This window comes from Melitaea cinxia, chromosome 3 (genome assembly GCF_905220565.1).
Source record: "Melitaea cinxia chromosome 3, ilMelCinx1.1, whole genome shotgun sequence".
NCBI lineage: Eukaryota > Metazoa > Arthropoda > Insecta > Lepidoptera > Nymphalidae > Melitaea > Melitaea cinxia.
Window position 1 is genome coordinate 7,170,286 of NC_059396.1, and position 16,794 is coordinate 7,187,079.

A 16,794-nucleotide genomic window follows, 5' to 3' on the forward strand; every position below is an offset into this window, starting at 1 on the left:
GCGTGTGTAAAGAAGTTTTAATCCAAAAAGTTTTGTTATGGCAATACGTATATCTGTTCTAAAAAAGTGCGTCGATTACATCATTCGTAAACTAACAATACTTAATTGTGTTGTACCTGATTATTAATATTGTATTAATTTAGGTATTATTGTACTAATTATTACGATTTTATGTAGTATTTTTAATAAATATCGCGTTAATTTTAAAAATATCCCAAAATGGCCACTTATTGTTACTTATAATTTTAACTTCAGTGCAAGTAAAACCGCGTCAGCAATAAGTCGAGATGGTAAGATATGATAATTTCGGAACTGGATTTTGTATGATTCCGTAGGTATCGTAGGTATTCCTCGAACGTTCCTTTAGTAAAACGCAAAATTTTAAACCTTTAAAAAAAGAAGTAGGTATATATAACCTTTAAAATAATAATAATATAACTGTTTATTATTTTGTTCCTATGTCCAGCAGTGGACTGCAATAGACTGAACTGACTGACTGAAGTTCATTTAAAATTAATAGGGACTTGGTTTATGATGTTAATAAACACGTGACTTGTATTGAAAATGAAGAAGCATTGTTTCGGACAAGTTCCGGTTGCAGTCCCCCGCGCGTTTTTGAGCGGTTTAAGACAAGAGTGAGATTTGGCGATCTCGCATCAACCGAGTGCAAACAAGAACCACCTGTAGTCGTCAGAGAACCGTCAAGGTCGCAGGCCCCCGTGGCTCGCTTCTCTGCGTTCCGTTTACCTATATCTCGCGGCAAGTGCACGCGTCGCTCCGCCCCCGCGCCCTGACTCACCGCACCCGCTACCCGCGCGCCAGGGTCAACTCTAGGACAGACGTCTGATTCCATTGGCTTACCATACTATTTAAGAATTTTTATACAAATTATAAACAGTTTTCCCATAAGTTTAGTCGTGTCTGTCTAAATGCAAAAATTCGAGTTTAAGTCGAGTTCGAGTTGTGTAGTAAAGAAATTGCCATGGAAAGTGAAAGCATCACACGAGCGAATGTGATAAAGTGCGCGCGCGATGCTATTGTCAATGTTAATTATTGTGGCTCGCGGGCACGTCAAGTCAAGGTCGCCGTGAATCGATAGTATTCGCCGGGTGTCAACCTAGCTGTTTCACTTGCAATGCTGCACGTATGCATTCATGTTTATCGTATGTAACGAGGAAAGTAATGAAAGTGGAAACATTCTTGTTTAGAATCATCTCTGCGTTTAAAACCATTAGTGAGTAATGTACTGTTACTCGAAACTTGTTATTATTATTATTATACTACGTGTATAAATAATATATTTTAAAAGAGAAAAAAATTATACTTATAACTTTATAGGTATACGCTATTATAATTTTTATATTTATTAGGCATATTATTAACGTTATCGTATTACACGTCATTAATGCTGGTAGGTAGAGCGCATATAATAAAGATAATATATACTCGTAATATGTAAAAAAAATATGAAATTTCTGAAAAAGAAAAATATTTATATATATACTAGCTGACCCCGCAAACGTTGTTGTGCCATAACACAAAATTTCAAATATTTTTCTCAATTTGATCGCAGCACCAACTGTCGGGACAAACTGAAATTAAAATAGAATAATATTTTATATTTGATGCTGCGATGGTAGCGCAGTCTACCGGATCCAATGTAAAACATTCCAAAATTAACAACTACTTATAAATGAAAAATTAGTTAAATAAACATTTTCCAGTGGACAAAATTGTAAATCTAAACCATCCTCGAATCCCCTTGAACTCACACAAAAAATTTCATCAAAATCCGTCCAGCCGTCTAGGAGGAGTTCAGTGACATACACACGCACACAAAATAAAGATATTCTTTTTAAGCAAAGTAATAAAAATATAAATCATCTTTTCATCGTACTCGTACATCTTTTTTACATTTAAATGCTAACTCAATTTTGAATAGAATGAAAAGAACCTCATACTAATAATAATTTATTTTTGAAGATCATACATTGATTACTCGCTCCGGTCTGTATACCTTAACACCTACACCATTTTTCTCGCCTGCGTAATTTCATATAGAAAAAAAAATCTTCTCACGAAGCTATCGCTTTCATAAATGAAGTACGTCAAAGATACTTACCAGTAAATACGCTCGATTGACAGTATCTTAGGGAGAGCTATTTTGGTCCATCTCTTTTAGATCATATTTATCCATGAAATTTAACGTAGCTGTAAGGGCTATTGCTTAATGAGCCTTTTGAACATCGGCGTCGTATAAACTAAGATCGTGACTAACACGTGTACATATACGAACATATACGAACTAAACGTTCCTCACTGTTTGACCTGGGTTGAGTTTGGATACCCGTTATGTTGAATTTATAGTTGTTTTTGCTTACTAGTGAATCGTAGCCATGATGGTTAATGGCAGCTTGGGATGTTTACTGAAAAAAAAATTAAAGTTTTGTTAATAAAATAATTAAAATTATTATTATAATAGTACCAAAAGATGAAAGATACATCTATGTATACTTCACCTTTTTATCGACCCATAATTCTATAATAAATATTATAAACTTCTATAATAAAATGGGATCATCGGCGGAAAATTCTGAGAATGGCTGTTTGTACTTTTTAAAGCGGGTCTAAAAATATGAACGTCTATAGGTGTAGTCTTCACAGAATGGATTTTCATGTCTATATTGTGTGATATATATATATATATATATATATATATATATATATATATATAATAGTATTGATGTTGTTTATTACAAAAAATTTTTTCATTAAAGTAAAAACAAAACACGTTTATTAGAAATTGATAAAATAAACTTAAAATCGATAAGTGTATATATTGTTGAACACGACTGAAAACAATCAATAAAGCACTTATTTCTCATTTCAAATGTATAGTTATTCATTCACAATACACTCTTTTAACTACATTGAATAAGTTATCACACTAATCACTTATACACCACGTATCGAGTAGCAATGTTAGCCGCAAATTATTAAACAATAACTGACTCTTCACTTACAAATTATCATATGTATGGGACAGCGTACATTTAAATGATAGCAGTTTACTGTGTAACTACCCTACAAAACAGGTAACGAAGATGGTGACTGACTAATCGTAAATGAATATTAACCATTCGGAATATGATGTCGCCATCTTTGTACTGTTTCGCTATTAAACGAATAAATATTTTAGTAATTGTTAGAATAACAAATTTAAATGCTAACAATATATGTATATTTTTTTTAGTAAACACACTTCTTAGTTACATGTTTTTCCTAAAAAATAATTTTCGTCATCACTTCAGCCAATTGCAGTTCACTACTGGACGTAGGCCTTCACAAGTTCGCGCCAAAAATAGAACTCATATATGTTTTGCCTATAGTCACCACGCTGGGCAGGTGGGTTGGTGATCGCAGGGCTGGCTTTTTCGCACCGAAAACGCTGCAGCCCGTCTTCGGCCTGTATTTCATAATTTTTTTGTTTTCTTTAATTTAAATTTTTAATTATGGTCGAATCTCGACCTTTGGGCGACCAACTAGTACATTTAAATGTATATTTTCTTAAAAATAACATAAGTATAATAAGCGAATAATAACATCTAAACCAAAATGAGGTTAGGACTTGGTTTGGGCTTTTGAATGTGTTAATATCGGAGTAATCGGTTCGATTTGAAAAAAAAAATCTTGTGATATACAACATAACTATTATGAAACATATAATTTATGTTTCTATAAAACATTGTAAAACTCATAAGAGGGCAGGTGTAATCATAAATGTCAGCAAATCTGACGAGTGTCCAACCTCAACCGCAAGGGAGGTGAATAAAAAGCTAATAAACTACGTCATTTTAAAACGAAATATTAAGCACTTTATTTTATGGTCACTTTGAGATCCAGACATTTCGTGGGTGCACTAGAAAATGACGCCTGTAATTAGTAGGTATAGAATTATTGGCAATTCAAAATGACACCACAAATGTGGTAAATATCCGGTTGTACATAAAACTTAATTTTTTTTCGTGATAGGTGAACTCAGCTTTTTAAATATAAACTTATCGTTTGTAGGAATTAAATTGTTCTATCGATTATGTTTAAATATTTTTTTATATTCTATGATGTCACATGCCACAGGCCGATTATCTCATTGTTTTTTCTAGCACACTAATAACATGTTCTGTTACCTAATACATTATTTTGTTTTTAAAAGAAAATCGTAAGAATATATTGACTTTTATAAACAACTTTTAAAATTGTATGGCTATTTAGAATTATTCTGATATTTTAAATAATAATTAGATAATTTTTCAATGTTGACAAATATTTCTATTATTGCTTTTATATTCTTTTACACAGCTTTTAATTATGAAATAATTAAAACATGGTCAAACAGTGATTTTTTGCGTGTGCCACTGGCCTACTAACGTTCATATTCCTATTATTAGCCGTTTAACTCTCCATAATGTGTAGAATAATATGTTTAACTGTTCATAATATGTAGCGTTAAATGATTACATAATAGGAATAGTTTGGTCAAATGGCAAAACTGATTAAATAAACATGTATAATGTACATAGCGTTTGAAAAGATTCATTAGTATTATGGGCTTATTATTTATAGGTCAGCTTAATGGCAAGGATGTGTGAAATGATGTGTGTGTGTGAAAGTGAAAAATGTATTAAATAAAAAAAATCTTGGTATATAGGTTCATAATAATATAGGTATATAGGTTCATACGTATCATATAAATTAATAAAGTTGCTTAAAAACCTAAATAATTATTTTCCTGAATATTTATTTTAAAAACATTTTTCGTTTCTTACCGAACTTTTAACATACAAGTAGTATATTTTTTTATTGTTGTTACAAGAAAAAAATCACAAGAATAAAAAACCTAAATCAATTACTCTCTATAACTTGGATGAATCCTTAATTCTATTTAATTGAAAAATTTGAATACGCACTGAATAGATTTGGGGCACGGTATGTACATGTTTTTGATAAACACTAAGACACGTGGAGGCGTTTACGCACTCCATCCAAGGTCATGCTTATGTTAGGGACGCGTGTTAACTCGGTATCGAATAAGATACCTATTATTTGTAATATATCTTTAAACATTACTGTGAAACTTTTGTGAATGTTTATCACTCACTAAAATACATTTTATTTATATTTAAATTATTAATCATCATCTTATAATTAAAAGTGATAAACAAGGTAGCTAATATGATTCCAATTCTCTTAGGATAGGTAACATTTATGATAAACATGAAAAATATATATATAATGATTACGATCTAACTACAATAACACCAGGCTTATTTTATACATAAATTTTCCATTAATATTATATAGATAAATTTTTACACATTTGCTTGTTTACCTACTCTAAAAGGTGTCTTAACATTATGGTTATTAAAGTAACGCGTAGGTAGTCTCGAGAAGTACTGTATATTTTTGCGAATATCCATATAAATTACCTTTTACTCGCAACTCTACTCGAATTCCACGAAAATGTGTTCTTTGATGAACTCGAAAAGAAAGTTTCGTCTCTCATATCCGTTTGTTCCTGTGCCATAAACAAAATCGTACTAAATTTCGAAAGCGGTAAATATAGAATACACTTTACTAATGTAAACAAGTGCTCAACTCATGCGTGTTAGGTCTGATATTATTGTCAGCGAAAAAGAACAACAAAAGGGCACAAAAAAGGTAATAACGGATTGTCGATAACGATATACTTATTGTTGATTAAATATTTTCTGATAAAAAGTAGAGTTTTCATACAGAGTTGCAACTTATTTTGCTGATTTTTAACAAGTAGGTCGGTTATCATTTATACAGCTCTAATTCAACGGAGTGACATAGCGAAAAAATGTACAGAGGCTAGCGCAGGGTGTTCGTTCTATGAGTGACGTAAAACTTAATTACAGCAACGGCAGCAACGTTCACGAAGGCCACATGCTAACAAGTCCTATTATTTATATGTTTCCTATTCTAACGCAACCAATAAATAACATAAATAGTATATGGTAGCTCCTTACATTTACCAGCCGATGGCAAAAAATCGATAACAACTAGTTTTCCGACATAATATAAGATTTATTTACGTATGATTGTATGCGGACCTTGAGCGGGCTTGTTGAGTTGAGTGAGACCTTCATGCTGGTAACCGCGCGGAAGTTGTCGGGTACATTTTTTGTCAATTTCGAGCTCGTTAAATTTTAGCGCGCATTAGTCACAAACCAACCTTCAGTGTTGAAGCTCGCGACGCATTGTTGACGTAGAGCACGCGATATCGCCATTGCAGCGTCGGCGCATCGGGTGCAATAACAGTCGCTATCACAATGTCACTACGATGTCTGCTTTGTCCCCGATTGCTGTGACGATTTCAAGGCGTTTCGTACTTACTTATTCATAAGTGCATTTGTATGCGCAATTAATTGTAACGTTTCGAATCTCTTTATTTCAAGGATAAAATAGATAAAACCGCTCTTTGATTTTTTCGATACGCCACGAGGGTGGAACGCTTAGTCGATTTCGAAGTGCGAACTTAGATAGACGTGTCGATCGAGCCGATCGTAGTGCAGTGATGTGAGGATGCTAGTGCGTGGCCATGTCGAGCGTGGCGAAGAAAGACAAGCCGACGATGTCAGTGACTGCACTGATTAATTGGGCGCGACCGGCGCCGCCGGGCCCGCAGCAGCCGCCGCCCGCGACACCTGCGCCCGCTCCCAACATGCTGCAGGGTTTCGGGACGACGTCTAATATTATGCCCACCGTTGACTGTTCCATTGACATGCAATGTAAATAATATTATTTTTTATTATTAGTTATTATATTATATTATATTATGTTTGAAAAGTTCAAAAGATATTATTAATCTGTCCAACTTTTCAAAAAATTACGACGATTTTTTTATGAATATCATTTTTTTTTAATTTAGCAAATAATAATATGGACATTAAGAAAAAGTAGCTTATTTTAGAAAACTCATATCGTCGAGAATCACTTACGTAATACAATGTTTGTTTTGAAAATGTTTAATTAGTTTTCAAAGTCTTAATACCTTCATAAAGATAGTAAATAACTTAATTTGGTATTTCATTATAATTCAAAAACACCAGTTAACGCCAATTTAACTTGCTTTGAAGATTACAAAACACAATTTTGTAAACACCAATCCAATCCAAATTAAACACATCAAAAGTTCAATTTCGGTAGAAATTTTTAAGTCTTGGATTAAGCAGTAGAGTAAAATAATATAAAGCTTTTCAATTAATTTACATATAAAGTGCTATAATTACAGTTAAATATAATTATTTTATATGTAAGTAGTTGTTATTTATAAAAATAATAAAATACAATGTATATGATAAGATTTTAAATTAACATGGTTATTTTTATTATAAAAATTATTTAAGAACGGGGTATTTACCATGTTTTTTTTTTTCATTTTGCGAAGTCGTGAACAATCGCGAGAACAAGATATTCGTAAACAATTTCGAAATATCGAGCTCCGCAAAATGAAACTAAAAAAACATGGTAAATGTCCCGTTTTAGAATATTTTTTGTAATATAGGATGTTTGTTTTTATATTTATATTTTTAATGATTACACCATAATAGCAGAAATAGAAGGAATAGTCTCTATACAGACATAAGTAACTGGTTTAACACTAAGACGGACATTTTAGGTGATACAGTATTTATTGTATATGTATATCAGAATTTTCTATGAGGTCTATTCTTACTCGCCAGATACTATATCAGCTCATCTATATAGATATGTTGCATAGATCTTATTTATCTCTTTTGTATGTTTTCGCTACTTTTTCCAGTTTTCTCTATGAAAGTATACACATATAAAGATAAACTCATTATCAACATTTTATAAACATCTAGAAGTCTTCATGAAAGACATGATTAGCTATCACGATCGTTTCACGATGACAGATCAGTGGTCGATCAATATATTATTCAAAACATTTTTTTTTTACGAGCTCGGTATTTTGCTAATGCAATCGTGTAATTATATCGCCGTAATGATACCCAAACTATCGACGACAGCGGACCTAAATGAAATTATATTGGAATTAAAATAACAGAATCCCAGAGTATGTATAAACTCTGTAATAGGTAAATAAATCTTCCTTCATTAGAATAAACTATTAATTTAACAATACTAAAAGGATCACGTGTCCAATCTATCTGTCTTACGCGACTTGTGACAATAATAACTTTGATAAACGATCGTCTTCTTTATTACAAGAATGATTCAGAAGATGAGATATTGGCCATTATAATATAATGACTAATTCATTTTTGTCGACAACGTTAAAGTAATTTTTGAATGCCCTTACAGAACCTGTTTTCGAAATCTTGAAAGACGGACTTGAAGTATTTATGTACAAGTGTGCTCGATTTTCATTTAAAATTTAATAAATATGTAAGAACTCATACAAATGAAGGTATACTAACTTATTCGATGTTGGGTCGTTTATAGTAACTATAAAAGGACTTTGTTGTTACAACTGAGACCCTATAAATTATATTGAATTATTGTTATTTTAGTAAATAGACTCAAAGTTTCTCTTAGTTATAATTCAAGTGTAAGACGTTTTATATTGATCATTGTTTTTTTTTTTTTGTTTTTTGTCACGTCTTTGATCTACATAATTCGAAACACAATAATATTGTTACGCAAAAGTTATTTTTGCCATTTTCCTTATAATTATTTATTCTTATACCACTATAAAAAATTGACTGTTTTAACTTTCTCAGTATCTTTAGAAGTGACATGAGGTGCGCGTATGTAAGTAAAATTTTTACTTACTTCTTATCTCAAAAACAGTTTAAAGTTGTGACTGATTTCTTCGTGACAGTTCGGCATTGATCGCGTTACACGAGAAGACGAAGTAATCCTTGTTAAGGGGAAATTATTACTTTTTTATACACATACTTCTTATGTATTACATATTTATTACATATTATTAAAATATTATCATTGTAGAAGGTATCATTGGATTTTATAATTTTTCTTAATTTAGTACTCATTATTTTAAAAGCCTTTCGAATGTCGTAATCGTTTTAAAATTATAGGTATTATTTATTAGGTACACATATCAAAATTTTCTGTTATCATGTTTTTAAGTACACTGTTCCTGTTGATAATTTGTTTTCTATAATAATTTATATATCACTTCTCTATCATATGTTACGTTTTATATAACAGTTTCGACGCATTAACGAGCTATTTACCTGATGGTTATATTCTCTATTTTTATTATTACGTATGTTTTACTTTGAAGTAATATCGTTCCTTTCCCTTATGTCTGTTCTTTTTCCTTATATGCTCGACGGTTCAGTGTCGAAAACATTCTTATGATACATTTTTATTTGAAAACATAATTAAAACACTACATAAATAACCAGTCTTGTTTAGTTTAATTTTTTTAGTCGTCGTAATTAGTCTGTTCTTGTATTACTTGCTTGTTTTTTACAATAAAATTTGTAGACAGTACAGTATTTCGAGATCAATATAATATTAATTTATTTATATTGTTTTTGGTACTTTTTAAATAATCTTCCACACAATATATATACATTTTTGTTGCGAAACTGTCCGGGATTGTAAGTGTATTTTTGGTCTCTTCTTATGGTAATGTTGAAGTCTCCTTTTGTCGTGGTGCCTCTGAATCGTGTTTTCCGTTTGGCAATTGTAATTTATAATACTGAATACTAAGGGACTATTAACATAAACGGCTTCCTCGTGAATTCCGTATAATCTGGAAGCTTCGCAGTCCTAAATGGTGCTCGAAGAAATTTTATTTATGTTATTTCTTTATTCTTTCAGTAATGTTGTGTTGGTTTAAGGCCGTCCTTACTCTGTTTGATATTTTCACTACGTAACAGTACGTGCGGTTCAGTTCGTAATAAGTCATATTCATTAGTCATTGCCTACTTCTTGCTTGTGACAATGTGTGTGTGTATTAATTGAAATAAAGTAGCTACTTGTATAGTAATTATGACAAGTATATCAAAAACTGAATCTCTGTCGAGATGAATCTTTTACCAGATTTTAGCAAGGATCTCGCGTTATGCAATTATGAAGGTCACGTATTATGTTGTTTTTGCTTTAGGTAACACCTCCGACTCTCCTCTCCGACTCAGTAACCTCCGACCATTTTTCTTAGATATATTTTTACTATAAAATTACTATAAAATAACAATGTTATTTCAATACCTAACTACTTGTTTCATTTTGTTTATAGCATGCTTGTCTATATTGAGAATGAATTCTGTTATTATTTTACTATCTCATTAAAGGCCAAGGTCTAGTCTACTGTTAAGAAAAAGTATTTGTAGCTGAAATCTCTCGCTGACTGATTTTTTATTTTCGGCTTAAAAGCAAGTTTTCCAAGCTAGTTTCTGTACAAAAAACTAATTGTTAAAATTAAAAAAATATTAATTTAAGGATATCCGTATTGTTACTATTTCAAGTTACTTTTACATTCTAAGTAACTAGGTATGTAGATAGCTAAAACCCGGAACACCCCTACCGCAGGTTAAGGTACTTTAATCCTGAAAGTCCCACGCGATTTAATGCAAGTGGGTAAAATATAATAAATTGTAATATTAAGTTCTAAAATAGACATCTTTTAATAATACGACCTGTGAAATAAAACTATATTGAATTTTTATCGTGAGGGTGTCTGTTTACTTATTTTTAACTTGCCACAAAGTCCCAGCGTAAAGGACCGGTTTGATCCGGTTTTTCTGAATCACCGACATCATTTTTATTTCTTTTCTATATCATTACTCGCCATGATACAGTTTGCAGTTTGTATAATAACAGCTAAATAATATTGTGCATCTATATGTGATAGCTTGTTATTAGCTTTTTTTTATTCATATTCTGTATGAGTTATAGTTATAATAAGCTGTAAGCTATCCAAATAAAATAAAACAAATAAAATAAAATAACAAAATTAAGTAAATTTATAATCGACTTTACTTGTTAATTTATGTTGTATGATGTAATTTTATTATTGTATGTAAATAAATAATTTATAATATCACAATGCACGACTGTACATACTTACCTAGTTAACTTACGACTAATATGGACAGTGTTTTGAACATAAATTGTAAGGAATTAGGTAGATAGCTAAATATTACATTTATTATACAGAAAAAAGTGACAAAGGTAATTGTATTCTAGCTCGTAGTTTAAACCTAAATTGTTTTACAGGGCTGAACATAGAGGCGGGGTTTATGTCCCCAATGTCTCCGCCGGAGATGAAGCCAGACACAGCGATGCTGGACGGAATGCGGGACGACGCGACCTCCCCGCCCGCCATGAGGAACTACCCTCCGAACCATCCCCTCAGCGGTTCCAAACATCTGTGTTCAATTTGCGGTGACAGAGCGTCGGGAAAACATTACGGAGTCTACAGGTAATTTTTTTTCAGAGTTGTATAAGTACGTGAAGAATTTAGACATGAGATACAAAAATATTTTCATGTAAAAGTAGCTAGTAATTAATTGACGTTTAGAACGATTTCTTAATAATTTTACATTTTAATAATACTTGTTGTTTCTGTGAAATTGTAGTTTTTTGTATGTCTACTATTTACAAGTATATCAATTTAGTTATAAAAATTCTAATGAAAGTATTGCATAATGTTTTGAAAGAATATTGAAAAATAATAACGTGGTAGTGTTGTTTATTAAATAAACATGTTTTAAAAATACAGGGAAAACCAGTGGCGCCTTTCGGAAATTAAATTTTATTAAAGTTCTACATGCACCGGGGCAGTAATAGTATTACTTTTATATGTATAAATATACACAGTCCTGTCTAGACTTCTAGACAGTAGCTATGTACGAAAATATAATGAAGGTATATAAGGTGCTGTAGACAGGTTGCTAGTGGGTACACGCTGTCGGTGGGTTGTAAACGAATAATTTTATCGTGCAAAATTGAATAATTCTCGCGTGTAACAATTCTTCAAACAGTTTAGTACAGCTGCGAATGCGTGGGAGGCGAATTATGTACACCATATACTCTATATTCCACCTTTGTACAATGTGAACTTATGTATTATTGAAACAATTTACGATTCTATCGATCGCTGGCCGTCTGTAATGTCATGCAAGATTTTATTTTCACCTTGAGCAACTTTAACTGAAAAATCATTCAGTCGGAGTCAGGTAAATGGATCACGGGTATCCGACATATATTTATTTTGCAATGCGGTATTACCATTATTTTGACTTTTTATGCCTTTGTTGTTCACGTACACGATCACGTGTCGAGCCGTTTACATATTCAACAGCGAAACTTAAAAATACATTTTTTTTAAAACAAACGAAATGTATTCAAAGGCGGACTTTAATGGAGATTTGTACATAATTATTTTTTTACTTTTTTTTGGATTATTATGTATATTCTAAAAAGGGTGTTATATACTATCGATCTTTAAGCGTAATTGTGTGTCCAGCGTCCCGTTCGCAGCGCCGCGGTCTGGACACACATAGGTAGAGCCGGCCTTAAATGTAACATTTTTAAGTGTTCCTTAAATATCTGGACTGGAACTGGTTTCGGCATTGTTTTGTCCCTTCGTTTTGGATTCTCGGTCTAAAGAGTTTTCATTTTAAAAATGAACTTTTTTTTTGAGCAAATAAACGGACTTTGTAGTTTAATAACATCAGATCCGTTTAAATTGTAAGCCGAAAATCTGAATTATTGCAAAAATAACACATTGATTTCAGGGCACAGCTGTATTTCTTAATGTTGTCAAGTGAAAGTGGTATTTTTCTTTTAATACAACGCGATGCACTTTCGAAATGTACAAAATTATGTCTATCATCAAATACATATTTAGTTTTAAATATATTTACTATCAACAAACCTTATTTTACTGACAAAAATTCAATATACATATCAACCCGATAAGGTATTTATTTATTAAAACAGCACCTCATAACGTTGAAGCGATAAATTGTTGAAAGTATAAAAACACTGTTCGAAAGTAAAATTGGCAACATACGGCGATAGCCTTTGATATCTTTATCACTATTGATAAAGGCATGATTACTGTGACTTTCACTTAATGACATTGAGTTTTCTTTGTATTTTGTATGTTTTTATCTACGCATTTGAGTATTGTTCCAATTTTAGTATTTTACTTGCTAAATGTAGCCGGATACAGAATCGCAGCGGTGGACGCATGTCTTAAAGGTGATTCGTGTCATCCTCTCGGAATAATGACGTGATTAATGACTCGAGCAGAGGGAATTGCCTAAGTGCGCACTTTCTTGCGAGTTGCGACTCACTTGTGATTACTCAGACCGGAGGACAAATATCAATCACGAATTGCTTAACTCGGCAATCAATTTCATTTTGAAACGACTTTAAAACTTACGGTTTTTGTCTGACCCGTTTCAAATTTGTTCTGTTTGTAATTTTATCGATTTTTTTTAAACGATTCGGTTGAGGTTTTATGTATTCCATATTTAATTTAAAAAATATGCTTTACTTACACACACACACACACGTACAAGTGGCATTAAATCCGTCCATATGTTTACACATTTAATATTTCTAATCATGATATCTATAATGTGTATTAATTAAAAGTTTTATTCACAAATTTCGTGGAATAAGGACATAAAATGTTTTTTTGCCCGGTATCATTCGACGCTTGGTAATTCATTTACCTCTTTTAAATATAAGTAATAGCTGTTTGCAAAATTTTTGTTTGAAATGACGTAATTTTTACCAACTTTTAAATATAAGGTGATAATGATAAAGTAGAATAACTATTACAGATGAAATTACAAATTAATGCAACAATTCCTATATTGAACTGGAGGGACTATAGGTCTATTTACAGACCTACTAGAAAAGTATAGTATGATAGTTTTTTTTTGGAAATTGTCTGTATTATCTTTGTGTCGATTTATATTTTCTATAAGTTTTTTACAAACATAATTTAATTTTAACTAGCAAATAAATTGAGATAAATTATGTTTGCCCATTCGGTAGTTGCTAGCAATTAAAATTTTATAATTACAGTATTAATTTCTTCGTGTTTTTTTTTATTTTATTTTACTTTATGTATATAAGTTGTTACTATGATATAAATGATATAGAATTTTAATTGAATCGATGTAGGTATTGAAAATGAATATCGTACATGCATTGGTAATAGAATACTTTAATTTGTTTGTGAATCTTATAATATTACGTGCCAGATCACAGTTTAAATATTAGGAATAAAACAAATAAGAGTTTAGGTATTCATTTAGATGTCTCGATCAAATTCGGATTTAAGAAATTTGATATTTATTTATTTCTCATAAAGAAATACATTTTATTTAAAACTAATTTTAAAAAAATGTATGTAAATAAACGTTTATATAAAATAGAAATATCCACAATGTCATAGCCAAAAGGTTATTCAGTGTTAGAATTAGTAATCATGTCACAATGTCGATTATACTCAACGTCAAGAGGACTTTCCATCGGAGATTTTTTTTTTTTTTTTTTATACAATGATAGGCTTGCGTTTGACCACTATTTCACCTGATGATAAGTGAAAATGCGGTCTAAGATGGAGCACGCTTACCTAGAAGTAACCTATTCACTCGCGACTTAAAGATCCCCAGGTTATAATTTTCTGGAAACACAGACGCTGGTAGAGAGTTCCATTCTTTGGCTGTACGGATCAAGAATGTACTAGCGAATCGCTTAGTGCGTATAAGGGGAATGTCAACCATATAAGGGTGGCGTAACGCAGAGCGTCTGGTTGTACGATGATGGAAGGGGGTAGGGGGAATCAGGTTATGGAGTTCCTGCGCACACTCTCCGAAGTGTATCCGATAAAATACCAACAGGCCGGCGACCCTCCGTCGATGATGCAAGCTTTGCAGCTTTGCAGCGACCAGTGCATCATCACCGATGAGCCTCCTGGCTCGTCTCTCGATCGACTCGAGAAGCTCCAGCTGGTACTTGGCTGAGCCATCCCAAAGATGAGAGCAGTACTCCATGCATGATCGAACTTGCGCTTGATATAAATTTAGAAGCTGTTCCGGAGTGAAGTACTGTCTCACCTTCGAGAGGACGCCCAGTTTTCTGGCAGCTGTTTGAGCCTTTGTCTCTATGTAAGAGCCGAAATTGAGGGTGGATGACAAAGTAACGCCAAGAAGCTCTAGGCGGCCGGTTATGGGCACGGGTACACCTCGGAAAGAGGGAGTCAGATGGAAAGGACTCCGCTTTGCCGAAAAAAGACACGCCTCGGTCTTAGAGGCGTTGAACTTGACCAGGTTTGCGTCACCCCAATCGGAGACAGCTTTAAGGGACAAGTTCAGACGCTGAATCATAGCTTCCCTCAGCGATTGGATCTCAGACCCACTCGCTCGTGCGTTGGACACGTAACGCTCGACAACGGTGCTGTCATCTGCATACCCAAAGATTCCGGGTTTGAGCAGGTCGTTGATGTGCAGCAAGAATAGCGTTGCCGAGAGTACAGACCCCTGAGGAACCCCGGCATTGATGGCCAAACGATCGGAATCACAACCGTCTATAACTACGCGGATCGATCGATCCCTCAGGAAGTCAGATATCCAAACACAGAGAGAAGCGGGTAGGCCGTATGGAGGAAGTTTGCTGATAAGGCCGTCATGCCAGACCCTGTCAAATACTTTCGAAATATCGAGCGAGACCGCAATGGCTTCCCCGTGTTTCTCGATAGCCTCACTCCAAATATGAGTGGCATACGCCAGAAGATCACCCATGGACCGATTACGGCGAAAACCAAACTGTCGGTCGCTAAGGAGATCGTTCCTCTCAAGGTGTGCCAGGAGCCGGTTATTCAGTATACGTTCCATACTCTTACAGAGTATGGACGTTATGGAAATAGGTCTGTAATTGACAGGGTCAGCTCGACTGCCCTTTTTGGGCACAGGCTGCACGTTAGCTTGCTTCCAGGCTTTCGGCACTTGTCCTGTCGCTAGAGAGAGACGAAACAGACGTGTCAGGATTGGAGACAACTCAGGCGCACAAGTTTTGAGTACTATGGCAGGTATTCCGTCAGGACCACTAGCTTTATTTACGTCCAGATTGCGCAAGGTTTTAAGGACCTCTTTTTGACGGATTCGGACTTCAGTCATAGACGTCTCGCATCGAATCGAAGAAGTTGGAGGTGTGGCGCTGCCTAAGTCAAGACGCGAGGATTCCGCAAAGAGATTTGCAAACAAGTTTGCCTTCTCCTCAGCGGTGTGGGCTAGTGATCCATCGGGTTTTATCAGTGGAGGTAGTGAGGGGCGACAGAAGTTCGATTCGACCGATTTGGCCAGGGACCAAAAGGCTTTACAACCAGGTGGGTATGACGCAAGTCTAGTCCCAATTCTGCCAATGTGGTCAAATCGAGCCTTCCGCAGAGCCTTCTTGCAGGACTTAGCGGCTCTGTTATAGGCTTTCTTCCTCTGACCCACGTCTGTTGTCTTGCGGTTACGAGCGTCGACCCAGGCCAAGTAAGCTGTGTTCTTTTCTGCTTCAGCACGAGAACAGTCAGATATATTAGAAAAAAAAAAAATTCAGGAATTTTACATTGTAAAATCAAAAACTATGTAATAGACACGTGTGACTCTTTTAAGGCAATTGTTTTTAAACATTATCTTTAAGATAGGTAAGACCTTTAATGTACATATAAGCAAAACTAAAACTAACAAAAAAAAAAATCAGTATTAAAGACACGTAAGAACAAAAATTTTACTTCTA

General features: G+C 33.5%; 1 protein-coding gene and 1 long non-coding RNA gene across 2 annotated transcripts in view; one reads left to right on the forward strand and one right to left on the reverse strand.

The window, feature by feature from the left end:
* Nucleotides 1-1,958: 1,958 nt before the first annotated feature.
* LOC123669134 lies at nt 1,959-6,387 on the reverse strand. Its single transcript, XR_006745692.1, has 2 exons — nt 6,257-6,387; nt 1,959-2,426 (listed from the first exon to the last, which is right to left on the reverse strand). It is a non-coding gene; the product is annotated as an uncharacterized LOC123669134 (long non-coding RNA).
* A 157-nt stretch (nt 6,388-6,544) lies between these two features.
* LOC123669362 (protein ultraspiracle homolog) overlaps nt 6,545-16,794 on the forward strand; it is a 42,202-nt gene continuing 31,952 nt past the window's right edge. Inside the window, exons 1-2 of the mRNA XM_045602967.1 lie at nt 6,545-6,812; nt 11,260-11,464. Of these exons, the coding sequence (XP_045458923.1) occupies nt 6,623-6,812; nt 11,260-11,464 (395 nt within the window). The 5' untranslated portion in view covers nt 6,545-6,622. The remainder of the gene's footprint in view (nt 6,813-11,259; nt 11,465-16,794) is intronic.